Source organism: Cynocephalus volans, chromosome 8, assembly GCF_027409185.1.
Source record: "Cynocephalus volans isolate mCynVol1 chromosome 8, mCynVol1.pri, whole genome shotgun sequence".
Taxonomy (NCBI): Eukaryota; Metazoa; Chordata; class Mammalia; order Dermoptera; family Cynocephalidae; genus Cynocephalus; species Cynocephalus volans.
This window is the reverse complement of record NC_084467.1, coordinates 35789909-35816944: the sequence shown is the minus strand read 5'-3', so window position 1 is coordinate 35816944 and position 27036 is coordinate 35789909. Positions and strand designations below refer to the sequence as shown.

Below are 27036 nucleotides of genomic sequence, written 5' to 3'. Positions count from 1 at the left end.
GGGTGGGGGCCCAGCTGCAAGTCAGTGATAACAGTACAAAGTGGAGAATGGCCAGGACTTAGGAGTTTGGGAGTTGGCACCCTCAAGTTGAGGGGTCTGCTGTGCCTGTAGAATGGCCCCAGGGCCCAAACAAGGCCTTCCTCCCCTGGCTGAGAAAGAGGGCAAGATCCATAAGGCCAGAGTCAGAGAGAACTCAAAAGGGGTAGGAGAGGGTTGGGGAGGAAGCTACAAGGTCAGGGCAGGAGAGTATGAAGATTGGGATAAAACTGGGGCTTGTCTAAGAGATAAGAGCTTTCCTTATCTGGGGGAATCTAAGGCCAGTGAAGGGCACCTGGGGGCTGTTGCGGTCTGGCCAGAGAAGTTTGAGAAAGGATCTGCACCTGGGAATCTGGAGGCAGGTAGAAGATATCAGGCATATGCACTCCAGGAGTCTGGCCAGTGACCTGTCCTCTCTGTCCCTTGGTTGCATTTGGTGTCTTTCAGCTTTGGGTGATTAATGCTTATTCTTTTGGGTTTTTTTGGCAGCTAGCTGGCACAGGGATGGAACCCTGGACCTTGGTGTTATCATCACTGTGCTCTAACCAAATGAACTAACTGGCCAGCCCTTCATTAACACTTCTTTTGAATGTTCCTACTTGTTCTTTGCTGGGATCAGGGGGAGGGGCTGCCTTGGAAGCTGGGCAAGGCCAGAGCAAGGTCCAGGGCAGGAGCTGTTGCCAGGGGAGCTCACCACTCTCTCCTTGTAGACGATGTACTTTAACCACTTGAAGTCCTGCCACTTGAAGCCAGCGAGGACAAAAAGAGAATCACGCTCATACTGTTCGGGCCGTTGCATGGCGCCCTCAGGGTAGGTGATGCGCAGTGTGGTTTTGCTGCCCACGTCCTTCTCAAAGCCTTTCACTGGTGCTGAGTTCAGTCTACAGAGAGAAGGCCAGTCAGAGCACCATGATACCAAAACACCCCAGGTACAAAGAATGGGAGTCCAGGTCACCCAGTGCCACCTAGTCGTCTGTTCCAAAGCCCACCAACCCAGGGTTCTTGAGGATTCTGTTGACCTCTGATCCAACTAGCCAGTTGGACAGATAGTTCTCAATGGGCTCAGAGATGAGGGTTTGGGCTAGGACACTCAGGTGTCCAGGGTGCTGCTCTGGGGAGCTCACCTGACCACAATGTCATAGTCGTCAATTCGTGACCCCAGAGACTTGTTGGCAAGGACACCTCCATTGCCCACGATGATGCAGCGGCGGCAGCGGAGGCTGTGGGGAGAGAGGCAGAGACCTCAGTGGAGAGCTGTCCACCAGGTCTCTTTCCCCCTGCCCCTTTGGCCCTTGACCCCATGCCCTTGGTCAGGACCAGGCTGGGATAGAGTTGGAAGATCAACGGACTCCTGGCAGCATTTCTTGAGAAGAGGCCAGAACCATACTGTGCATAGCTGGCCCTGGGACTCCCCGACATCCCTAGCCCCGACACTTCCTCAGGAAAACGCATGCGTGGGAAGGCTTGTATACGAACCCCAGGTGGGGAGAAGGAGCTCTAAGATGGCATTCTAGGGTACAGGTTCCCCAAGGATTAGTGGGGTTTGGACAGCTTTCAGGGGAGAGGAACAAGTGGGCATGGCTTGATACTATGCCAGGAAAGCAAGAACAAGGGAATAGGACTGGGGGCTCCAGGACTCAAGGCTCAGATTATTTTCAACTCAGAGGTCCCCAGCCTCCCAGTAGCCAGAGGGGGCTGCTCATTTTGCTTCTGGGTTCTGGGGCTTCCCCCCTCCAGGGTCTGCTGGCTTCAGAGCTGTCACAGCCTCTTGGACTTAAGCCCTGCCCCCACCACCCAGACCCTCAGTCCCATTGCTGGGCTGATCCCAGCCCCAGCGTCTTCAGTCCTCACCCTCAAACCTCTGATGTCTGAGGATTGGGATTTGTTGCCAAGAGCTAGCAGCCCACAGGGGTGCAAGTCCACTTATCTGCTCCACCCATCCCAGTGTGTGTACTGTATGTGCACGTGTGGATATGCTGGAGAATCTGCCCATGTCCAGGAAAGGCCAGCTGGGCCCCAACACCACTGCACATGCCAGGTAGCCAAGGGACAGGAGGCTGGGCAGCAAGCATCTCACCTGTCCAAGGCAGGGGTCAGGCGGTACTCTTTGGTGACTGACAAGATGGCTTTGATCAGATTGTCTGTGGACAGAGGAGAAAGGTTACTGTTAGAGGGTCACTTAAGTTCCTACAAAATGTTTGCTTATAATCCTACTCAAAGGCAAAGTTCCTGGGGCTAGAGTGAAGGTGGAGGCGGGGAAAGGAACTTTCTCCCTGAGAATGGAGATGGAGGCAGGACAACAGGCAGGCATATCTCTGCCAGGAGCCGGTCCCAGCCCTGGTGTGCAGGTTCTTCCCAGGGCTTCTTCACCTTTCTTGGGAGACTCATCTGGCTTTCTGAGGCTCTGGAGTCAGGCTCTAGGACATGCATCCCTAGGCTGGGGCCCTGCCTGGAAGCTAGGCATCTCAGTCTCCCCCAGAATGGAAGTACCTACTCAGAGACAGGGACCACGTTGTGCTCACCTCTGCACCCCCACCGAGCAGACACCAGGAAACAGAGGAAGGGACAACCAATGATTTAAGAGCTCACCCAGGCAGACCATTTGCCTCACTTTTTGACACCGCCTTCCCCTCACTTCCTCCTTCTCACTGCTAATCTCTAACCCTGCTCCTTGCCAGGCTCTCTACTTCCTCACCTCTTCACCCTGCAGCCTGGCATCTGCCCACCTCCACTCCACTCAGGATGCTCTCAGCAAGGACCCTGTGACCTCTGTGCTCTCAGACCTTGTGACCTCTATTCAGACCCCACCTTCGTGACCTCTCTCTGGCTTTAGCCATGATGCCTGCTCTTCTTTCAAACTCTGGTGTAATGACAGCATTATAAAACAATGTATAATGTTTATTGAGGGTATTGGCTTTGGAGACAAATCCTGGCTCTGCTACTTAAGAGCTCTGTGACCTTACATAAGTCATTTACTTTCTTTGAACTTTAGTTTCCTCATCTCTAAAATGGTGATGGCAACTCCTACTCTGCAGAGTTGATAGGAAGATAAGAGAAAATGTACATAATGACCTAAAGATAAAGTAGATTGGTACCACCACAATGGAGAGCATCTTCATAATATCAAGTAATGATGTAGATATGCATAGACTAAGATCCTATAGCTATACTCCCTAGGCGTATAGCATTGAAAAACTCACACATTTGTTCAAGGAGACTTGTACAAGAATGTTCACTGCAGATGTTTGTAATAGCAAACGTTGGAGGCAACCTAAATGTCCACCAAAGGAAAAAAGATTAAATGTGGAACATGGAAGACTACACAGCAGTAAAAGAAAAAAAAAAAAAAAAAGTGACCTAGAGCTGTATGTACCGATATGGATAAATCTAAAAAACATTAGCAAAATAATCAGTTTGAAAAGACACACACACACATACATACAATGATAACATTTGTAAAGTTTAAAAACAAGCAAAACAATACCATATTTTTAATGGATATACAGCTATGTAGTAAAAGTATATGCATAAGGCATAGGAATGCTAACACCAAAGCCAGGACGATGGTCTCCTGGGGAAGGAGGACGACGGAGTGGCAATGGCCACACACAAGCTTTAACTGTATCTCATGTTTTATTTCTTAAGCTGGGTGGAAGGTACATGAGTGCTCCTTATATTATTCTTTATAATTTTTCATATGCCCGAAATAGTTCATGTAAAGAAAGGGTGTCTCTGAAATGAAAAATAACAAACTTATAATTGTTTAAAAGAGAGGGTGGAGATACTGTCCGATGCAGCAGAGAGGTCGAGTTAAGGACTGAAAATCCTTCAGTCCTTAATCCGAGTTAAGGACTGAAATCCATTTCCTTTGGATTTCACGGGGGCACTGGGCAATTTCACTGAAGTGCTGGGGTGGGGTATGAGGGGGAGATATTCCTCAGGAGTAAATGGTGAGAAAAAGAAGGCAGTAGGTACAGCTCAGCTCATCTTTCCAGAAGTTGAGTGAGAATAGGGTAAGAAAACAAACCTTTAAGGAATGTTCTATATAAAGCGCCTTCAGATACACCTTATGGTGGGCTCCATGGAAGGCTAGATTCTCTCCTTTTCACACCTCCAATTTCACCTTTAAGGAAGAGAATATTGCTACTAATTGGCCAAAGTTAAGGATATGAATTGGGCTTTGTTTTCTAGGAGGAGAACCTTAGTTGAAAGGGCACACACTTCCAGGTGATTTCTTCTTGCTGGCTGATGGGCTCTGTATTGGACCTTCCTGGCCTTTCTATAATAGCTGTAGGAGCAGAATCTTGAGTGGGGATTTAAGAGAAAAGAGTAGGCTGTTTGGTTACCTGAGCCCAGGAAAAAGGAGTTTTTCAAATAGTCAACCCAAGCCATTAGATTTGTCCTTGGAGGTTTGAGGTCAAAGTTTAACAACATTTTTGCTGGCCACACTGTCTTTTCAGGGAGGGGTGGGCTCGCGGAGTAGAGTACTGGCTGGCTCTCCTGTGCATTTTCGAGTCTGCTGGCCAAATGATATTACCACTGTAACAGTTATTTAATTTAATTCTGATCACAACCTTACACAATTGTATTATTCTCTCCATTTAACTGATGAAGAAACTAAAGCACAGACAGGTTGAGTGACTTGTCCGAGGTCACAGCTAGTAAAGAGGCAGTATGGGAATCTCATCCCTTTATGTCTGACCCTAAAACCCAAACTCTTTCTCACCATACTATGAAATAGCACAGGAATTTGACAAAGAAGCAGAACTGCTAAACTATTAGGAATGGGAAAGTCTTAAGTTAGGAGGGAACCGTGTGGGTCAGGTCTCTAAAGATATGGAAGGGGATAGTTTCTGAGAGTATAAGGGAATGGTTAGCCTTGGACAGGATAAGAAAGGATTATTAGAGGGGAGACTAGGTTAAGGTGAAAAACATGAGGAGCTTGGGGGCATTCCTAGGGGATGGCCTCTGTTTTCTCTAGGAATTTCCCCATCATACCCAATGCTCTAGCATTCATGTCTCTGGCAGCTCTTTTTTGTGATCTCATGGCTCCTTGTATTTCCCTTACCAAAACCATTACTGTTCTGTACTCTGAGTATCTGTATCTCCACTAGACTAGAGCTTTTTGAGGAGGGGGACCATATCTGTCTACTTCACTGCTGTATAACTAGCCTCTGGCAAAGTGGTGGACTCTGAGTAAATATTCCATTAAAGAAGTAAGAAGAAAGGAAGAAAAAGAAAGTACTGTTGAGAATGGAGGATGGATGGATCAGGTATATCCCCTGCATGGGGACTTCTGAGGATACAGCCCTGTCCTGCAGGACAGAGAGACAGTCTGGGGGATGATATGTAAATGTAGGTCAGAGTTCCCAACATACCTTGACCTTTGATCCCAAAAGGCGGCACAAATTCCCGGATCCTAGCCCACTTGCGAAAGGAGTCATCCAGGAACATGGGTGCTGGCTTGGAAAACCTGGAATACAATAGGGCTGTTGAGGATGACAAAATCACAACACGCTGGAGTACTGGTTGGCTCTTCTGTGCATTGGTCTTGGCTATGAATCTGCTGGTAGCCATCCTCTACATCCCAGTATCCCTTCCCTACCCTAGCCTGTTCATGGGTAGCTGCTGAGGGGTTTGGCAGATCTTGTTCAGTGGAGCCTGAGTCTGAAGGAGCAGGCTGGTCAGTCTTTATTTGGCCAGCTGTAGAGTGGAGAGACAAGATTTGTTCAGCAAGGGTCAATATCTCAGAGCTGCAAACTCTCTGGAAGTTTATCTATGCATCCATCAAATATTCACTGCTGCCCACACTGTTCCTGCAATCTGGGAACACAGAGATGAGACACTGTCCAGTTGGGCAGAAAAATATCCAAAAGTACAGCCAGTGCAAAGAGACAGATTTTGGAGAGAATTCTGGGAGGTGGACCACCCAAGGCGAGGAAGAATTCACGGTGAGAGGGCAAAGCAGGTTAAAAGGTACAGGAGACAGAAGTTCGGAAGAGAAGAGAAAGAAAAAGCAGAGTTGTGTGATTAGGAGGCAGGGCTGAGAGGAGAGGCTTGAGGTCAGGAGGAACCTGAGTGCATCTGCTAGTGGAGAGAAGGAAAGAGCGAACACTAAGTTCCTGTAGAGAGGAGGAAGGATCCAGAGTTCAAGGGGAGGGGTTAATTTTGGCCTGGAGGAGAGACAAGAGAGAAAAGGGGAGTGAAGGAGGGTGGAGTGATGCTGGGCTAGGGAGAAGGGAAAAGCCAGGCTTCACTCTTCCTGGACAGGCAGGGTGCAGGCGTGGGGAAGGCAGAATGAAGTCAGACAAAATGCAAAGGCAAGGGAGGCACAGAGGGAGGGTACAGGAGGGATCGAGATGCTTGGAGAGCATGACTGCACAGGGAGCCTAGCACACTGGGTGTGAGACCCTTTTCAGGGCACCCGGGAGCTCTAAAGATGGCCAGTACCACTTACTGTGTGCTGAGAGTCTTGCTGTGGGGCCTGCTTGGGGACTTCCTGGCCAAAAATGAATGTGTGGAGGCCTAGGCCTCTTTTCTTTTTCTTTTTTTTATGGCGGCCGGCTGGTACAGACATCTGAACCTGTGATCTTTGTGTTATAAAGCTGCAGTCTAAAACCAACTGAACTAACTGGCCAGCCTGGTCTCCTCATTTCTAATTCAACCTGAGCCAGCCCACTGAATAACTGGAGGCTGCCGGAGAGGCCCTCCAAGGCCCAAAGCTAGAACTTACCCTTCCTAGTGTACTATAGCCACAAGCATCCATTTCTCACCCCCATCATCGCTGACACCATTAAAACCATCATTCCCAGGAGGAATAATATCAGTATTCACTTGGAGATTTTCACGTGAACTGGAAAGAGGCAGAAAACTTTCAATCCTGCCCCCTCATCCATCATTCTTTGCTAGGAAGAAACTGTCAACACTTGATAGCATTGAAGCCCATTCCATATGGCTTTCCTTTGGACTTCTGGGTCCCAGCAACTGAGTCAGGGCACTTCCACCCTGTGTACAAGGGTAATGCATATTTCTTGTATAGTATAGAAAATCTAAGTAAATTAATATATTTGATGTTTTACCAGAGGCATAGAGGATCCTGGCCACAGTCTACATGTAATATAAAAGGAAACAAGGTCCCTTAGTAAGCCTGCATCAAGAACCTCTCCTTCTGTGTCAGGACTGAGCTTATAAAATTTTTGTTTTTCAGAGTCAAGCTTGGACAGGATTTTATCTGCTTCCCAATATGTACTGGATGTCATATCCTAATAAAATCTCCTAAGATCTAGCCAAATGATCTCAACATATTTTTACCTTTTCCTCTGCCTCCCCCCCTTTTTTCCAGATGATTAGAAAGCTCATTATATTAATGTCTACTTTTTAAAACACCTTATTTTTTGTGTAACCTGTCATATGTGTTAATTTTGGAAAAAATACAGATAAGCACACATACACAAAATAAAAATATCCCTAATCCTACAACACAGAGACAATGAACCTTTTGGTATATATCCAAACTGTTTTGCCTTTTCTCATATTATTTTGTAGGCTGCTTTGTGGACTGACTTTCTCCTAATATACAGAGACTGGGTCAAACAACAGAAACTGTAAACTGCTGATAATGTGCCATAAATCGACCCAAAAAAGCAAAATGTAAAAAAAGATGAACAAATGAAAATATGACCAAAAAATGCAGGAGTTTCTAATATTAGTAATGGCTAAAAAAAGTTCATGGGACAGATCACGGCAGGAAGCATTAAATGGGCCTGATGAGGGCTTCTTAAAAAATTTTGCCTTTAGTGTGTAACCGTTACATTTCTTGCTTTTATGATCTGTTTTTAAACACTTTCCACTTCGCCTCATTCAGGCCTTCGTATTTTATTTTTTTAATTAAAAAATTTTTTTTTAGGCCTTCGTGTTTTAGATGCTCATTTTGTAGCCTCTCTTTATGTTTTTTGAAAAACTGAGCCAGCTCTCCTCTAACACTTCTTTCTGCTAGTTGGGTGCACCTCTTTGCAAATGACACTCTTTTTTCCTCCTGCGTATATATTTTTGAAACTTTTTATTATGGAAACTTTCACATATACGAAAGTAGAAAAAACAGTACAGTGAACCCCCCATGGACCTATCACCCAGATTCAGCAATTATCAATCATGGTCAATTTTGTTTCTCTGATATCCCATCCACTTTCTTTCTGTATTATTTTGAAAATCCCAGAAATTTCATCCACAAAATATTTCAGCATTAATTTCTAAAAGATTAAGGACACCTTAAAAAATATAACCACACCTGAACAATTCTTAAAAACATTATCATGCCTAAAAAATTAACTACGATTTCTCAATAGCAACAAATATCCAGCCAGTTTTCAGATATCTTATTGTCTAATTCATGTTTGTTATTGTTGTTTGTTTGAATAGTTGGTTATTTATTTATTTATTGAGCAGCCGGCCAGTACAGGGATCGAACCCTGGACTTTGGTTTTATCAGCACCATGCTCTAACTGAGCTAAATGGCCAGCCCAATATTTGGTTTGTTTATATTAGAATGGAAGCATGGTCCACACATTGTATTTGGTTGATCTCTGTGTCTCTTTTAAATCTATAGGTTTCCTCCTCTCTATTTTTTACCCTTATAATTTGTTGCTAAAGAAAATGGGAGGGGGGAGGGAGAGAGAATGAAAAGAAAGAAAGGAAGACTGTTGAAATTTCAAAAGGAGAGAACAGAACTGAGGCCAACAGAGGTGGGGAGTGGGAGGTAGCAAGAAATTAGTAAACGGTCACAAAAAATGGTTACATTGTATAACGTTGAATAGACTAACCCTATTTGAGCATCACATATTGCACACAGGTATTGATATTCAATGCTGTACCCTACAGATATGTATAATCAATTACGTTTCAATAAAAAAAGGGGAAAAAAAAAGAATGCTTTTAGCAGTCATTGAAGATCACTGCCTAGATCCACTCTTCCTTTACGAGATTATAGAATATTTGTATAAACTTCTATAAACTTTCTCTCATCACCTCTTCAGTTATCCTAAGGTACCCTGGTCATACAGGAAAGGTGAAATAAATGCTTGATTTTTCTCCCTTTTATTTACCAATTTTCAGGATAATGAGCTAATTTCTTTAAAAAAAAAAAAAAAGATTTCATAATATGCCTTTATTTTGTAACTGACAAACAACTTTTAATTTGTCCTTCAAAAGTTAATTATAATTGGTAACTGCTTTTCTTAGATACTTCTCTCATGTCCAAGAGAGGGGAAAAATTTAGCCCTTGATTTTTAAAAGAAACAAACACAAGGGGGAGGGAGATGACCTCAACTACAAATAATATTCCACTTTTCATTATTGCTGTAAAACTTCCAAGCTGATTGTCCTTCCAGATGCTCTCTTTTGATGGCTGACAGTTTCATATTTGCAAGTTCGAAACAATTAATGCTGCTATTTTACTCCTAGATTCTCCCAGGTTCCTGCAGAACCGCACCACCTTCTGTCTTGGCACTCTGTAGTCGTTTTACCGAGTCTGAGGCTGCCTCCCAAGGGGTTGGCTGGCAGACCATGTTGATTCCTGCCTCTAAGCATCGCTCTGCCAGCACTCGTCCTATTCTCTCACAAGCCACCACATTTTTGGTACTATAAAGTGCTTTTTAATAGCTCATTCATGAGTGGATACCGAAACCACAACCTGGCTTTCGATGCTCAGCAAGCGCTTTTACATGATGCTGAATCCTTATAACTCGCAACCTGTGTCAGAACTCACGCGAGGGCCACACCGTCCCCCAGTCCGGCTCTTTCCTGGCCACAGCTAACGCCTCCAGATTCCGGGGGTTCTGGCTGGTGAACTCTGGGGCAACAGTTTCATTTTCCGCAGGGCCCACTTCAGGTTTCACCGCCGGTGTGGAACTGGTTGAGATGGCTGCGAACCCACACTTGGGGCTCCTGCAGACCGACAACAACTCCCAAAATCACGACCGAAGGGCCATAGCTCAAAAGATCGCGGGCAAAGCCTTGGAAAAGCCTCACCTCCTTTTCCTCACTGGTGTCTCAGCGGTTCACTGGCCACATTAACTCCATGAGCTAATTTCTTAGCACCCTCCAAAGGTGATGAATGAGGCTTTCTCTCCCTTTTAATCATTAGGAATTCATACATTTTAAACTATTTAATATATGTTAATCCACTGTAATTTTTATTATTATTTTAATTTAATTTTATTTTAAAAGATGACCGGTAAGGGGATCTTAACCCTTGACTTGGTGTTGTCAGCACCACGCTCTACAAGTGAGCCAATCGGCCATCCCTATATAGGGATCCGAACCCGTGGCCTTGGTGTTATCAGCACCACACTCTCCCAAGTGAGCCACAGGCTGGCCCTAATTTTTATTATGTTTGATGCTCAGATTATCCCATCTTTGGCCAGTGGAGCCTTTTCAACGTGGCTCCTGAATCCTTTGGGCACACTCTGGTAAACTTCGATAATGTCCTGGCTTTCTTGTATGAAAAAATGTTCCAGGCTTATCTTGTACATTTCTTGCCCCCATGTGGAATCAGTCACTTTCCCAAAGAGCCGCGGTTCCTTTAATTGGAAATGATACTTGGGAGACCGCCATCTGGGTGGGTAGGGAAGCTCATGTTGCTATGCGTTAGTCATTGTTTCCAGGCCATTACAGGTGGATAAAACTAGAAAATAATTTTTTAAAGAAAAAAATACATCATAATTTATACTGGTATTCCCAGTGCAAATTAAGGATTATAAGATTTGTACTTGCCTTCTTTTTTCTCAATAGCTTTATTGAGATATAATTCACATAGCACAAAATTCATCTTACTTATTACCTTCCTTAATTTTATATTTGTATCTCTTTTCTCTTAAGCTGACATCCTTGTTTCAGTGACATTAACACAATTACTTATTTGCTTTAATCTAACACATAGATATAGAAAATACAAGGGGTCTTCAAAAAGTTCATGTTAGATTTGTATTACCCTTGAATATATAATAGTTTCAGAATAACAATACCAGTCTTATTACTAACACTATCATTGCTAAAAACAATTTAAAGCTCCTTTGCAGTTCTTTTTGCCTTAGGGTATACCCCACTAGAAGTACAGAGAAACTACTTTGCTTTTGCCATTTGAAATAATTCTGCTGAGTTTAATTCATCAATGATACATAGTTAGGTTTACTTGTTTCATTTTGCTTTTGCTTTTTAGAGATTTCTTTTCCCTCATTTAAATTTAATTTTGTTTTATGATGATATAAAAGCTTTGCATAGTTCCAAAATTAAATTCACAAAATATATACAGAAAAGTCTAGCATGCATCTGTGTCCATTTCCTGTTACTTCTATTTCCATATAGTATTCATTTTTATTAGTTTTTATTTTACTCTTTTGTTTTTGATACAAGCAAATAAATAATACGTGTGTGTGTATATATTCCTATTCCTTTCTTTATTCACTAGAAAGGTAACATACACACACTATTTTGCATATTGATTTTTTTTTCCCCACTAAACAATATATTCTGGTGATGACTCCACAATAGTTACATACTTGTTAATACTCCATTGTGGTTATGTACCATATTTTATTCAATCAGTCCCCTGGGTTGTTTGCAGTATTCCGTAAAGTAGGTTCTACCCGCAGTGGTTACAATGAATAACTTCATGCATATGTCTTTCCTATTTGCCAATATATCTTTGGAACAGATTTGTAGAATAGGGTTTGCTAGATCAAAGGGAAAATGCATTTATGTGATTTTTGCTCCATATTGCCAAACTCCCTCCACAGGGAGTGTACCATTTTGCAAAACCTACCAGTGATGTGTGAAAAGTACCATTTCCCTCGACCTTACCAACAGAGTACATTGTCAAACATTTCAATTTTGCCAGTCTGATAGGAAAGAAAGAGTATCTCACTGCTATGGGTTGAATTGTGTCCTCCAAAGGTTCATGTATTAATCCCCACTGTAACAATGTTGAGGGTGTGAAATCCTATTATAATAATTAATAGGTGGGGCCTTTAAAAAGTGATTAGATTGTGAGGACAATACCTTAGTGAATGGATTGATCCATTCATGGAGTAATAAGTTGATGGTTTAAGGGGTGGTAATGGGCATGGTTCTGATGGCTTTATAGTGAGTGAGTGAGCACGTTAGCTCTCTCTTGTTCAGGCCGTTCGCCATGTGACACCCTGCATTGCTATGAAGAGTCACCACCCACCAGCAAGGCCCTCAACAGATGTGTTCTCTGGATTTGGACTTCCCAGCCTCTGGAACTGTAAGAACTAAATTTTATTTCTTTATAAATTACCCAGTTTTGGGTATTCTGTTACAGCAACAGGAATGGACTAATACACTGTCATGTTAATTTGCGTTTCTTTTATTATGAGTGGAACTGAGCATTGTTTCATATATGCAGGGGCCATTTGCTGTTCTTTTTCTGAGAACTTTGTTCATATCTCTTGCTCATTTTTCTATAGGGTTTTGGTCTTCTTCTTTCTTTTTTAAAATTTATAGAATCAAAATCGATTATACATATTTTGGGGGTTGAACATTGAGATATGTTGATCAAATCAATATTACTAGCATATATATTGTTACAAATTGTAATTATATTCTTTATGCCCCTTGTCCAATCTCTCCCCTTCCCCCATTCCCTCCCCTTCCCCCATTCCCTCCCCCTCCCCCCTCTAATTACCCTAGATTACTTCTCTCCTTCTGAAAGAATAACGGTTACTCTGTTGATTTGTTGCCTAGATGATATGTCCAGGGCTGAGAGGTGTGATCAGGGCCCCTAATATCATAGAGCAGATGCTTCTTCTGTCACTCTGAAATGGGCTTTGTGGAGAGAGACATCCTCTTCTTTGTCTCTGCTGCTGACTCTCCTTGTGTCAATGCACTCCACTGGTTGGCGGACCAACTGTGTGGTGGTTGTAGCATCTAGCCACTTTCATGGCAGCCATGGTTATTGTGGTGGCTGTGGTGGGCCACCAAAAGGAGGTGATGTTTTTGCCATGCTCCTTGGCACTGGCGGTGTGCCTGGATGTGGGGTGTGTCTGGTCCCCTTCTCCATGCCTCTGGTCCCTGGGCGGGCCCCAAGGTGCTGGCTCCATGTGCCTTGTTGTGGGAGGAGGCTCTGGTTCCCTTCTCCATACCCCAGGTCCCTGGGTGGGCCCTGAGGTGCTGGCATGGTGTGCCTTGTTGAGGGAGGGCGGTCTGGTCCCCTTCTCCATGCCTCAGGTCCCTGGGTGGGCCACGAGGTGCTGGTATGGTGTGCCTGGTTGTGGGAGAGAGGTCTGGTTCCCTTCTCCATGCCTCAGGTCCCTGGGTTCGCCACGAGGTGCTGGTATGGGGTGCCTGGTTGTGGGAGAGAGGTCTGGTTCCCTTCTCCATGCCTCCGATTCCCAGGCAGGCTCCAAAGTGCTGGTGGTGTGCCTGGGCCAGAACTAATTTTCTGTCCTTTGTTCACTTCTAACATGGAGGAACTTCCTGCAGGAACCAGTACTTGAGCTGTGGTGTTGAGTTAAATTGCCGCTTTGCTGCTGTTTCCCTAGGGAAGGCGTTTTGTGCAGCTCAGGGTTTAATGGTTGATCTTATAGGTACTTCTAGCTCTCCAGAGACCTGGTTCTGTGGAATCTCTGATCTGGGCCTGAGTTTTTTCATCAAACTTCACCCCATGCAGTTCTGCATTCCCGACCATTCTCCTCTGAGTGGTCCTGTGCTGATTGGGGAGCAGGTCGGCTGTCCTTACTGTGTCCCAGTTTTCTCCCAGTGTGCCTGTCTCACCAACTGCCAGTGTTCCAAACACTTCCCATGGGACAAGCCCTGTGCCGGTCCCTTGCAATGACTCACTGGCCTCTGAATGGCTCCCTTTTTTCAGTTTTGGCTCCTCGCTCCTGCATGGGTCCATGGGAATCCTGTTAGTGGTCTTGCTGTCCTGGGGTCACCAAGGCCCTCTTCTCTCCTGCCATTTCCAAGTAACTCCATCTGAAGGGCACAGCTGTGGCTTCTGCTGGCTCCTGCTCCATGCGCTCAGCAGCTTGAGCCTTAAAGCAGCCGCAGCCCGAAACACTCCAAACAGTTTTTCTTTCTCTCGTTGTGGTTTCTCCTGCCTTCATGAACTCTGTAGGTCTCTCCTCCTCTTCCCCTGAGCTCCAGAGGTCCCAGCTTGGCTGATGTTACATTTTTATCATTGTAAATTGGTTGATCTGTGGGAGAAAGTAACGCTGGGGACCATCTATTCCACCATCTTGACCGGACCCGCCTTCCTTTTTTTTTTTTTGAAGGTCTTTATATATTAAGTATATAAACCCTTTGACATGTATTTACAATTTTCCCCATTTGTTTCTTTCTTTATTTAACTTATGGTGTTTTCTTTTTTGTGCAATAGATTTGTTTTTTAATGTAGTCAAATTTATCAATACTTTCCCTTATTGCTTCTGGATTTGGAGACTTAGTTAAGAAAGTTTCCCTCATCTTAAAGTTATAGAGAAATTCATCCATACTTTTCTCTAGTACATGTATGTTTTAATTTTTTACATTTAAATCTCTGATCCATTTTGGTCGGTATAAAGTTTGGATCCAATGTTATCTATTTTCATGTGACTATCAAAGGGCTCTCTTTATCTGTTTAAGCACTATTCTTTGGCTTTTCTTCACCTTTTCTCAGGAATTTGCATGTTTATTTTTTCCTTGTTTTTCCTCCTTATACCACTGTGGCCGCATGATTCAAGTTAGCTCTCTACTGTTTCCTCATTTCAACTTGTGCTGAGCTCCTACCTCCCCCTCCTCTTTCCCTTTCATAATTATGAGGATCGGGTTTCCAGCAGAGAACAAGGGCCTGGTACACTACATTGTCTTGCTACCCTAGAACTCCCAGAAAGGACAGTGGTGGCTCCTGGAAATTATTAAAATTACAGCCAGCACCACACCTTTCCCCAGCATCATCATCACCTCTCACCACTATGCCACCTTTTTTTTTTTTTTTTTGTCTTTATCGTGACCGGTACTCAGCCAGTGAGTGCACTGGCCTTTCCTATATAGGATCCAAACCCGCGGCGGGAGCGTCGCCACGCTCCCAGCGCCGCACTCTCCCGAGTGCGCCACGGGCTCGGCCTTATGCCACCTTTTTCTTTATTATCTACCTTCACCAAGCTTTTAATAAGTCACCTACCAACTCTGCCACATTCAAACACACATGAACTAACACACACACAGGACATACACACACACTCATGTGGACTGATGCCACCATAAATTCATGAACTTGAACGTTAGTTGGTCCCTCAGCTTTGCTCAGCAGCTGTTCCAAATATTCTCCAACTTTCTCTAAGCAGATATCTCTTCTCTTACTACACAGAGAAAACCAAGACCATCCGAAAGGAACTCCCTCAGCTTCTTACCCACAAACCTATCAGCCCCTTCACCTATCCTGAGATGGGGCTTCCTCACCCTGCCCCTATGCCACCAGAGCTGATCTCACCATCATACTGTGGATCCCATTCCTGTCTGTTTCCCCCTAAGCATACAATCAAGCTCAGGTCTCTTCCACGGGAAACAAACTCAACAAACTTTCCAGAGCTCGCACCCCCGTTAGCTGCCCACCTTTCTCTCTATCCCTTCATGGCAAAACCTCTAGAAAGAGGAGTGCATGTTCTGTCTCCACTTCCTTATCTCCTATTCGCTCCTGGTCTAAGGCAATGTGGGCATTACTCCCCTGAGACTACTGTTACATTCTCCCAACTGTGTATTATCTGTAGCTCCCTAAACATGTCGGTCTTCATGCACTTATGCATGTGATCTCTTGCCTGAACTGTACACCCCTGCTCTATTCCCTGACCCCCTTCCCTCTCTTTGCCTGAAAAAGTCCCTTCTTATTCTTTTAAGTTTAAATGGTACTTCATCTGGAAAGCTCCCCCCACGCCCACCCCATGGCTCGTACTCTTCCTCTAGTGTTCCCACTGCACTCTGTTCAGCCCCTGTGAGGTGGCTCAGTGCCTGCAGAGGCCTTGGAAGCTGAGCCGGGGGCCATAAACAACAGGAAATGTGGGGGTGGGGTGATGGTGGAGGTGGTATGTGTATGTGTTTGTGTTAATTCTGCAGGTGGCCTGGGCAGAACCTCATGCTACACCTGGAATAGAATCTAGGGGCTTCTGTCCAGACCAGTGTGACAGTTTTGGGGCCTGGCCAGGGTGGACGTGGCTCTGGAATTGTAGAATGACTGGTCAGACTAGCAGAGGTGTGGGATACCTGACCTGCTTGCCCTGGCCGAGGGGATAGCACGGCAGGGTGGGGCAGGCTCCAGCAAACAGGCCCCAGCCCGCCAGCCCTGCCAGAGCCCCAGCACGCGAGGCAGCCTCAGGATCAGGTTTCAGCAGGGTGTGTGTGAGTGCGTGAGAAGGAACAGGGGAAGGAGGAGTGGAAGCTGCACTGGGACCTGCCCATCTCTTCTCTTTAGATCCTAGAGTCTAGTAGTTTAGGGACCTGGAGCCATAGGAGAGCACAAGAGGAGGGTGGATCTGACCCTGTGCCTCTCACAGCAAGGTGGGATCCCCAGGAGCCACACGGCTGCCCTGTCCCACAGACGCAGAGACTAAGAAAGAATCATGACTAGGCATAATGGTCAGTCTGACCAGCCAGGAAGGACAGCCTGGGACCCTCCTAAGGGATCCTCTGGCTTATTTCATGCTCAGCAGTGTGGCTGAGGTACAGAGTAGCAAGTGAATGTCCCCAACCCTGGCTCATCGACCTAAATCATTTTCTAAGGCTCAGAACAGCAAGCTTGTGTCCAGAGAACAGCAGGAAAGCTTACCAGGTCTTATTAGGGACGGGGGAGTAGCTGTGTGTGGGTACCTGCAGATCTAGGGTAAGGTCTTCCTTCTAGTTCCCACCAACCCAACTGAAAAAGGTGCCTCCAGATGTGGGTTGGCTGGATTGGGACAACGGTTTCAGTTCTATACCTGTGCCTGCTTGTTGGGTGGCCAGACTTCTAGTCACTTCTCCCAATAAGTGAGAGGAGTGCAAGCAGCCCACAAAACAAAGGGAAGGCAGAGCCTGGCAGCAGGTCCTTGGACCATGGACTACAGATTTCAGTCTGTTAGATGCAGCCATAGGCCCTGGCCCCCCAAAACTGAGACTGTCATCCAATGGGGTGAAAGCCAAATGCCATAGATCCACCTTCCTAGAACCTGCTCTGGGAAGTGGTGGGGTGGACAAAACAGAGGGACACAAGTTTTCTAGAAGCTCCCTGATCTTGCTTGGGATCCAGTTGCTGCAGCCCCACCATAAAGGGCCTTTCACAGTAAGGCCTTGGTATATGCCCAAGCAAGCAAGATGAACACTTTCTAAAGGCTGAGTCAAGCTTATACCTTGCTGACCACCTGAATGGATGCCATGGGAGATGAATCCCACTGGGGAGCAGGAGTCTAAGGAGAAAAGATAAGTCTGTAGGACAGGTGGGCATATGTCCTAGGAGGTGCAGCCAAGCAGTAAAGAGACAGACAGCAAGTGCCAACCAACAAGTACTGTTCCAAGCATGTGCAGGAAGCTCCTGCCTCCATACCCTATGTGGAACTCAACAGAGCTGGAAGATATAGCTCCATTCCAACAACTGCTTGCCTGCTCGGTGCTAGTCCTGTGCCCAGTGCTGGCTTGGAATTGAAAGGTAAATTAGTGCTGGTCCTTACCTCAAGAAGCTAATGGTAGAGACAGGTAAATAAATAATCATAAGAAAATAAGTCCATACATCCTATATTTTGTAACAGCAAGGAGTACAAAGGTCATAAACCAACTCGGGGATACAGGAAAGACTTCTTGAAGGAGATGATGACAAAACTGAGCCAAGCCTGGAAAGACAAGTAAATGTGAGCCTGGCAGGGGGTGCTGGGAAGAGTATTTGAGAAGGGTAGTATAGAAAAAGGCGTGGGAGAGACAAGAACCATAGGCCACTGTCTTTCAAGGTGAGGAGAGATATTGCTGAGGCCGCACTGAGTGAAGCAGTGCCCACCAAGGGCAGAGGAGCTTCAGACTGGCACCCTCCCCTGCAGTGACTCTGCCCTGTCCCGCCCAGGCAGGTGGAGCAACGTGTGAGGAAGGAATGAGTGGGCAGGTGCATTCTAACTGGGTGTAAACGAAGCAGCTGAGGTGCAAACACCACTCAGAGGGAAAGGCCGGGGCAGGGCGTGCATCAGCACTGCAGGGCTGGCCTGGTGCCCTGAGGCTGTGTCAGGACCAATTTCAAGCTGGATCATCAGTGGTAACTTCGGGCACTCAGTTCATGCTCCTTCTTGTTGCTCCTTGCAGTGGATATCTACATCTCTTCCCCCTTTCTTCTGTCACAGCATCCCACTATTCATTCTATATGGTCCTAGTTGGGCCGACCCCCATCACTGCTACTGGGATGGGCACATGTCCCAGGAGGACCAATCAGGAGACTTCACGCCTCAGTTAGCAGTTCAAGGATGGGCACATGACCCAAGAGGGATACATAAAGGTCTTCTTGGAGATTTTATATTTGGATGCTGGGGGATGTGGAAATCTTTCTTTTTCTCTAAGACAGTGAGCTATAAAGACCACGTAAGCCTAGAAAACAGGGGTTGGGTAAACTACAGCCCATAGGCCTTTGCTATAAATAAAGTTTTACTGGAACGCAGCCATGCCTATTCATTCACACAATGTCCATGGCTGCTTTTGTGCTACAACAGCAGGGATGAGTAGTTGTGACAGAGAATATATGACCCAAAAGCTGAAAATATCTACTATCTTGCCCTTTAAGAAAAAAAATTGCCAACCCCAGGCACAGAACTGAAGCCATCTTCTGTGGCCATATGGAGAAAACTGTCTGCAGCACAGTCAAACCCAGAGGATAGCAGAGCCAAGATTCAGGGAGAAAGACACTGTTTTGAGTCTAGATTCAGGTGGGCCTGAAGAAAAATTCATCTCCTGAACTTAACAGTTACGTAAAGTAATAAATTTCCTCTTTGCCTGAATTAGTTTGACATGGGTTTGTACCACCTGCAACTGCTATGACCTAGAGGATGAAGCTCAAGCTCTCTAGACTGGTTTATGAGGCCCCTGTGACTTGCTGCTGCCTGCCTCTCCAGCCTCAGATGTCCTCTCTCTTCTCCTTTTTCCCTATGATCTAGCCCTACCCAATCACTTATTTCTAGAAACTGCAGGCTCTGTAACACCTCCATGCCTTTACCACACTGTTTCCTTTGCCTGGAAATCTTTTCCCTTCTCAGTCACATGCTGAGTTCTGCTCATTCTTCGAGAGCTGACTCCAGCACCTCTACCTCTCTAAAGTCTTCCTTGAGCCATGCAGGGCTGAGCAAGCCCTCCTCTGGGACACCACCATTCTTTGTGCACACTGTCCAGTGAACACTTACCACATACTAATGCCACCGCCTGGTTCCCCACTGGACTGTGCGGCACCCCTAGCACACAGCCAAGCACACGGCAGGTGCTCAATAAGTGCCTGTGGACTAGAAGAGAGAGGAGCAGCTTGGGGTGACCAGCCTCCACAGTGTGGATCCTCCAGGCTGATCCAGGCCTAGTTCCTGCTCACCTGTGGAGGTCTGGGGGCTGCCTTTGTGTGGGTTCTCAGAACACTTTGATCTCCCTTCTCCAAAGCACCAGGCTTCCAGTGATGTCTCCACTGTTCCCAGCCACTGGAGCCACCCCCCACCCCTATCCCCCAGGTCTGAAATACTGCCAGCTACTGCCCCTCCGCCTGCTTAGGGGCTGTGGCTGCCATGTGTGTCCAGACAGACTGGAGCCACATACATGACATGTATGACAGGCAGGGAGGCCTGTGCTGAAGGAGAAGAGGAGAGACTGAGCCAGAGGCCCTCAAGGGGGCAGTGCCTGAACTCCTGCTGACAGGCTCCCACCGACCCTGCTGACAGCCTGCACCTCGTGTGGGAGGAGGAGGAAGGGACTGCGGGGAACTGGAGGAGAGAACTGTGAGCTGAGAAGCTGCTATGGTAGGCAGGCGCTCCTCCCCCATGGAGAGGCTGGATGATGGCCAGACTGTCTGCAGAGGCCACATACCCAGAACCCAAAAGTGCAGTCCCATAAGTTCTGAGTCCACCATCCATCTCTCCAATATGTGCTAAGCCCCAGCTTATCTCAGGCACTGCGCTAGTCACTGGGAATAAGACAATAAAGAACTCAGAGTCCCTGCCTTTGTGGATAATGGGTGAGGCAGCCAAGTAGAGAAGCAATTGCGAAATACATGATAAATACCATAATAATAATAGCAATAACAGCAATGACAGTGAGCTCTTAGTGTGTTCCAGGCACTGTACTAAGTGCTCTGTGTGAATGATCTTATTTGATCCTCACAGTGACCTCATGGGTTGGCACTATTAATATCTACATTCCTATTTTACTGCATTGCTTTTGGGAATACATGAAAGTCACTGGCCCCTTAGGGAAATCCACCATTGGGGATGGAGGGAGGACAGAACCAGACTGCAGGGGTTGAGGAGGGAGAGAAGTGAGGAAGTGTTCAAGAGAGAGATTGGACAATTTCTAAAGCAACGTGGTAGTGAATGAGAGGACAGAAGTGGAACGGAAGCTGGAGAGTGGAGCGGGATGGGGAAGACTGAGCATGTTGGTATTCGGGTGGGAAGGAGACAAACAGAGAGGAGGGAGGGGTGTAGGAACAGAATGAAGCCCTGAGAAGGGGAAAGGAATGGATCCAGAGTACAAGGGGAGGAACTCAGAAGTCAGTGCCTTTTCCCTGGAAAAGCGGGAGGAGGTAAAGATGGCTACTCCAATAGGTGAGTTTAGAGGTAGGGAGAACCTGAGCGAATGTTTATCAGATAAACTCTTTTCCTGGGAAATCTCTGGTGTTGGGGACTTAGGGGCTGTGGGTGTTTGGAACAGTTACAACGGGAAGTCAACCAGGGACAAGGATTGCTGAGCAGTGCTGAGCAGTCTGCAGAGGCTGGAGACCATGGAGCCACAGTGGTGCCAAGGCATGTGTTTGTGTGTCACCAAACACAAAACATGAAACACAAAACACAAAATACAGTGGTACCAAGCAGCCCAGAAACAGAAGCAGAAAAGTTGCTGGATGGATTCAACCAAGTTTGGGCACTGCTGTAGCAGGTTTGTTGGAATGACAGGCAAGTGACCAAAGTGGCGAGAATATCAACAATACATCGGACCATTTTATAGGGAGGGCTTCTGGCTTTGACAGTGAGGAAGGCAAGGGATGACCTAAAGCAGCTGATCAGGCTAACATCTAGGAGTCATTCTTTGTTTTAGTCCCATTGCCCAAATCCTCACATTCTACAAAGAGGAACACCTATTTTACAAACAAACCTCTTTCTTGCCAACTGTATGGTATCCCTCCGAGTCATCCCTGACTCATCTCTTTTTCTTGGCTGCCTCTCATCCAATTCATCAGCAAGGCCTGTTAATACAATCTCTAAACATATTCTAAATTCACCCATTTATCCATTTCCACCACTACCCCCAGGTCCAGATCATTACTTCTGGACTGTTACAATGGACAATGGTCAGCTTCTGCTCTGCCCTTCTCTCAGAATGCATTCTCTCAGAGCCCAGCAAGATGCTCCTAAGCCATCAACCACATCATGCCATTCCTCTGATTAGAACCTTCCCACTGCCTCTGAAAAAAACCAGACCACAGTTATGAGGCCTAATCCCCACCTGCCTCTCACCTCATCGTGGATCCTCCTGCTCACTCACTGGCCTTCTGTCTAGTCCTTGAACACAACAAACTTTTTTCTGTTTCTGGCCTTTCCAGAACACCTCTGGGTCTTCCCGAGGCTGGCTCTTTGTTTTCATCTGGAACTCCGTTCAAATGTCACCTCATCAGAGAGGTCTTCTCTGCCTCTCTGTCTAAAGTGTGCTTCCTCCTCCTGTCATTCTCTGTCACATCATCTTGTTTTACTTTCATCATAAGCATTTATCACTATTTAACTTATTTTGTTCATTGCTTATTCTCCTCCATGTGTACTAGTTTATTGTCATATGGAGAATGTTAGCTCTATATGAACAGGGAACTGCCTATTCTGTTCACTGCCATGTCCCCCAGCTTAGAATTGTGCCTGGCGTAACAGATGCTGAATAAATGTTTGCTAAGTGAGATCAGAGATCTGCCTACCACCAAATCTACAAAATCACCTGTATCTGCTCCACTTTCTCCTCCTTCCCCCTTGAAAAAACTGAGCAAATGTCCACTCTTCTATCAAAGACTAATCTTTCACTTCTATCAAAGTGCAATGTCTTTCCATCTCATTCAGACTCAAGGTTGAAGTCCTTACAATGTCCTCCGAGGCCGTCCGTGATCTCCTCCCCATCAACCTCTTCTCTGATCTCATCTTTTGCTATTCTCCCCCTGTTCATGGTACCACAGACACACCCCTTGGTGCCTTGGCACCTACACTTGAGCTGTTTCTTCTGCCTGGAATGTTCTTCCAGATACTCACTAGTCTCCCTTCCTCATCTCCTTCCAGTCTTTATTCAAATCTTACCTTTCCCACGAGGCTGACCCTGACCAACCTATTTAAGACTGCCACCTGCTCCTATCACCTTGCAATACTCTTTTTCTTTTTTCCCATGGTATTTATCTTGTTACAATTTACTTATTAGTTGTTTGTTGCATGTGTTTTTCTGGTAGAACATAAACTCCATGAAATAGGATTTTGAGATGAGGAGATCGTCCTGGATTATATGGGTGGGCCCCAAATGCATTCACAAGTGTTCTTAGAAGAGAAAGACAGAGGGAGATTTGACCACATGCAGAAGAAAGGGCAATGTGACCATGGAGGCCAAGACTGGAGTGACACAAGACAAGGAATGCTGGAGCCGCTGGAAGCTGGAAGAAGTGAGGACGGATAATCCCTGAGAGCAACAGGAGGGAGCACGGCCCTACCAACACCTTGATTTCAGACCAGGGATATGCTTTTGAACTTCTGGACACCAAAAATGAGAGGATAATCTGTTACAGCAGCCACAGGAAACTAATACAAGTGTGATTTTCTGAGCCCCACAGGTAAATGGGATTCCTAGAAGGGAAGGCTTCAGCTGAAATGACCTGACAGTGAATGAGCAGAAGCTGTCCTGTCACATGAGCCCCTGCACCTTCAGAGGAGAGGCTGGGGAATTATGCCCAGGGGAGGGGCACTAGGGCAGTCACCGCCAACCACCATCTGCTCTGCATCCCATCAATGTCGATGCTCCCAGGAAGGATTGGGAAAGAAAAGACTGGAAAATGTGACTGTTACAGGAGGGCTCAAGTTCCAGACATCCAGACACCCATACCCAACTGGTGGCTGCTTAATCTCCATCTCAAATGCAGACCTGTATCCCAAGCTCAAGACTTTTATATCCAACTGCATCTGGAGGATCTTGTACCCAAGATATCCTACTGGCACCGAGGCCCAATATATTTTAAAAGGGAGCCCATTATCTTCCCCTAAACCTATGCCTCCTCTCATTTTTTCAGTGAAGAGCATCTGAGAGCATCACAGATTAAAGTGCATCCTATGCAGCTGTTCGTTGCCTCTGGGGCCTTGAATGTGGCCCAGCTGCATCTTTGCAGGGAAGTGGGAAGGGTGTGCCCATTGTGCTTGGCAGAGAAGTCTGGAGCCCTTGCACCCATCTGGCTGGATTACATCACACCCCTCGTCACTACCCCCTGCCCCAGGTGGGCTATGCATTAATGCAGACTGCTTTTGAAGTTTGCTATGCAGGTCCTCCTTGGTCCTAGCTGAGCATCCTGTTCCTATGAAAAAGTATCTAGCTGCCTTCTTTAGTCCAGATGCTGCAGCATTGTTCCTCCTGACTTTGGAGACCTGGGGTGAGTCCACAGTGGCAGAATTCTCTCTCACTGAACACCAGATCAATTGACAAATGGAATGGGTCAAGCTAGTGACAGATGAAAACCTACCTGTCACAGACCTATTGTCATAGGGAGAACTGTCCCACAATAAGAATTCTAGGCCCCGTACAAACACAGATGCTGATGCTCCCATTACGTCTGCCATTTCTCACCTCTGCACATGTCTCAACCCCTGCAAAGCCAAGATGTCCTGTATCTGAACTCATGACAAGCTGAGAAGAGCTCTGAGAGACTGTCTTATCACCATGCCTTACCTTTAATAACATGTGCCTAGTACCTAGAACAGCACCTACCATATTGTACATAATCAATGAACAAATTAATGAACAGCCCCAACAATGGGTCCTGCATGAGGGGCGGATGCCTATCACAGCCATGAACTACTGGGCTGCAGCATTCAATTTCCACTGTCTCACCCGTCCATCTACAGCTCTCCTACTCCATGCTGCAATCAGCATACCATGGCCATCCAGCCAACCAGCAAAAAGGAAGACCAGAGATTTGCTGTACGTCATTCTAGGTCATGACACTTCCCCAAGACATGGCATTGCCAATGCCTGGTAGAGTAAAGGGTTCTGGAGATAAGCAAGTCCCAGCCCATCTTGTCCCTTCCTTGGAAGATCTTCAGAAGCTCCATATCACTAACTCACGCTCAAATCCTTAGCCTTTCCTGCTCATAGTGCCTTATGACAGCCTCTACAACTTAACCTCTTACACCTGACACCTAAGACCCTCCATTCTGATGCCTGATTGGGCTCTCTCTCCCTGGCTCTGCTGTATGACATGAGCAGCCTTGACTCTCCATGGCCACAAACCAATAATGATCCCTGTGTCTGTTCACATCCAGCAGTCACTTCCTTAGCAGTTCTCTCTCCCCTCAACTGTAGGCTCAGTCAAAAATAAAGTGAAGAATAGAGACTCTAAAGCGATTATCATCAGTCTCAATACTTTTAGTATATTTCTTCCTCAAAAAGCAGGAAACGGGATGACCTAGAAATGGTCAACTCCAACGCAGGCCTGTCTTGACCTCCCCTTCCCCAGTGATCTAATTCTCTACCCCATCTCAGCTATTTGACCCCCTAGATTATATCCCAGACCAGGTCATTAGTAATGACTACAGCCCTCTCTGACCTCAGTCTCAAGCTCTCATTCTCTGACTTCCTCTACCTATCTCTACTTCTATAGCTCATCTGCTCTTGTAGGTAAACTCCAACAATCCTCAACGCACTGGGATGGTGAAGCCACTGGTTTTGCCATCTTTTTGCTGTTCTTCACCTCCCATGTTCTTACTGCAATTCTCCCCCTGCTTAAATTCCAAATCAATCACTATCATCACTCCCATGAATTTACCCTCAGCTTCTTTGCTCCTTTCTCACTTGGCAAAAACACAGTTTTGGTTAAATTCGACTTCCTACCTACTCTGAGCATGTACCTGCACAGCTGAATGCGGCTGGCTAGGGAAAAACAGACGCTGGTTGGTCTCACTCAACATTTAAGCCAGGCTCTCATGCTGCCTGGCACCGTACTGTATGTCACTAGCCCAGTCTTTCTCTCGTTCTCCTATGTGACCACTCATATTTTCCCTTTTCTCTTCACACTTCCAACAGTCCTCCCTCACTCTTACCCTCAACAGAGGACCTTGTTTACCACTGCACTGAAGTATCTGAAACAATCAGAACAGAATTTTTACAAGCTCCATACCACCCCTTGCCTGCATTTGTGCCTACGTTCTCGACCTTCTTTTCTGTTCGAACTGTCTATACTTGTGACTAAGGCCGACTTCTGTGCCCTGGACCTTATTCCTTTCCATTTACTAAAGGACATTGCTCCAAGAAGTCTTGACTCCTACATCATCTCTTCTCCCATAAGCATACAAATATGCTGTTTTTCCCATATTAAACTCTCCTCTTCTTTTTTAAGGTTTTAAAACTTGTACTCTTTCAACTTCATATTATGAAAAAAATTCAAATATCAGAAAAGTTAAAAGAATACTACAGTGATCACCCACATAGCTACCGCCTAGCTTCATTTATCTTCTTCTCTTTACAGAAACACTCCTTGAAAGAGTTTTTCTACACTTGCCATCACCAATCTCTCGCTTCCTATTTCTCTCGCACCCATTCTAATGGCTCCTTCTAAACTCATCCTTCAAGGTCACCCATTACTTTCATGCTGCTAAATCCAATGATCAATTCTTATTTGGCCTATCAATAGAGTGACCATACTCTCTGATTTGGCTGAGACAATCTTGGTTTATGTGTCACATCCTGGAATAATTGATATTGTCCACTTCCACTCTCAAAAGTGTCCTAGTTTGGACAACTTATACAATCACCCTACCTACCAGCAACATATTACACGGTTAAATACTCCTCCTGAAAGACTTTCCTTGGCTTCCAGAACATCACATGTTCCTGGTTTTCCTACTCTCACACCGGGCACTCTTCTTTCCCGTTCTCCTTGCAGTTTCTCCCTCAGCTCCTGCACCACTGAATGTTGGTGTATCCCAGGGCTCAGTCCTGGCATCTCCTCTCCTTCTACAATCATTCATTTGGTGATCTCTTCCATTTTCATAGCCTGGACCTCTCCCCTGAAGTCCAGACTTGTGCATATCCTTCTTGATATCTCCACTTGGATGTCCAAGATGCATCTCAAGCTGTATGTGTTTAAACCTGTGTTCCTAATACTCCCCTCAAACCTGCGCTTCTTGCAGTCGCTTCTCCATCTTGGTAAGTGGCACCTTCATTCTTACAGCTGCTCAGACTAACGCTGCTGTCAGCCTAGACACCTCCTTGCTTTCACACCCACACCTGTGCTGGCAGCCACCTGTCAGCTCTACCTTCAGAATGCCCTGAACGCACCATTTCTTACCTTTTCCATGGCTGCCGCCTCAGAGCTAGTCGCCGCCATCTCTCCTGCTGGTGATTACAGTAGCCTCCTCATTTGACCCCCTTCCTCGCAACACTCTATTCTCATCAAGGCAGCTGGAGTGATCCTTGAAAGCTTAAGTAACTCCTCCGCTCAGATCCTCCCTTCTTATAGGGACCTACAGTGTCCCCATGACTCAGACTTCTTCACTTCCTGACTTGATCTCTTAGTATTTCCCACTCCTTCAACAC

General features: G+C 46.0%; 1 protein-coding gene and 1 pseudogene across 4 annotated transcripts in view; both read right to left on the bottom strand.

Moving 5' to 3' along the window:
- The window catches only part of ST3GAL3 (ST3 beta-galactoside alpha-2,3-sialyltransferase 3), a 193504-nt gene that overhangs the window by 22841 nt on the left and 143627 nt on the right, over nucleotides 1-27036 (bottom strand). For all 4 annotated transcript variants that reach the window (XM_063104146.1, XM_063104147.1, XM_063104149.1 and 1 more), the window contains 4 exons: nucleotides 5415-5509; nucleotides 2114-2177; nucleotides 1161-1256; nucleotides 731-917 (listed from right to left, as the gene is read on the bottom strand). In XM_063104146.1, coding sequence (XP_062960216.1) covers nucleotides 731-917; nucleotides 1161-1256; nucleotides 2114-2177; nucleotides 5415-5509 — 442 coding nt within the window. The remainder of the gene's footprint in view (nucleotides 1-730; nucleotides 918-1160; nucleotides 1257-2113; nucleotides 2178-5414; nucleotides 5510-27036) is intronic.
- Nucleotides 9492-10022, bottom strand: LOC134383148 (large ribosomal subunit protein uL18m-like; annotated as a pseudogene).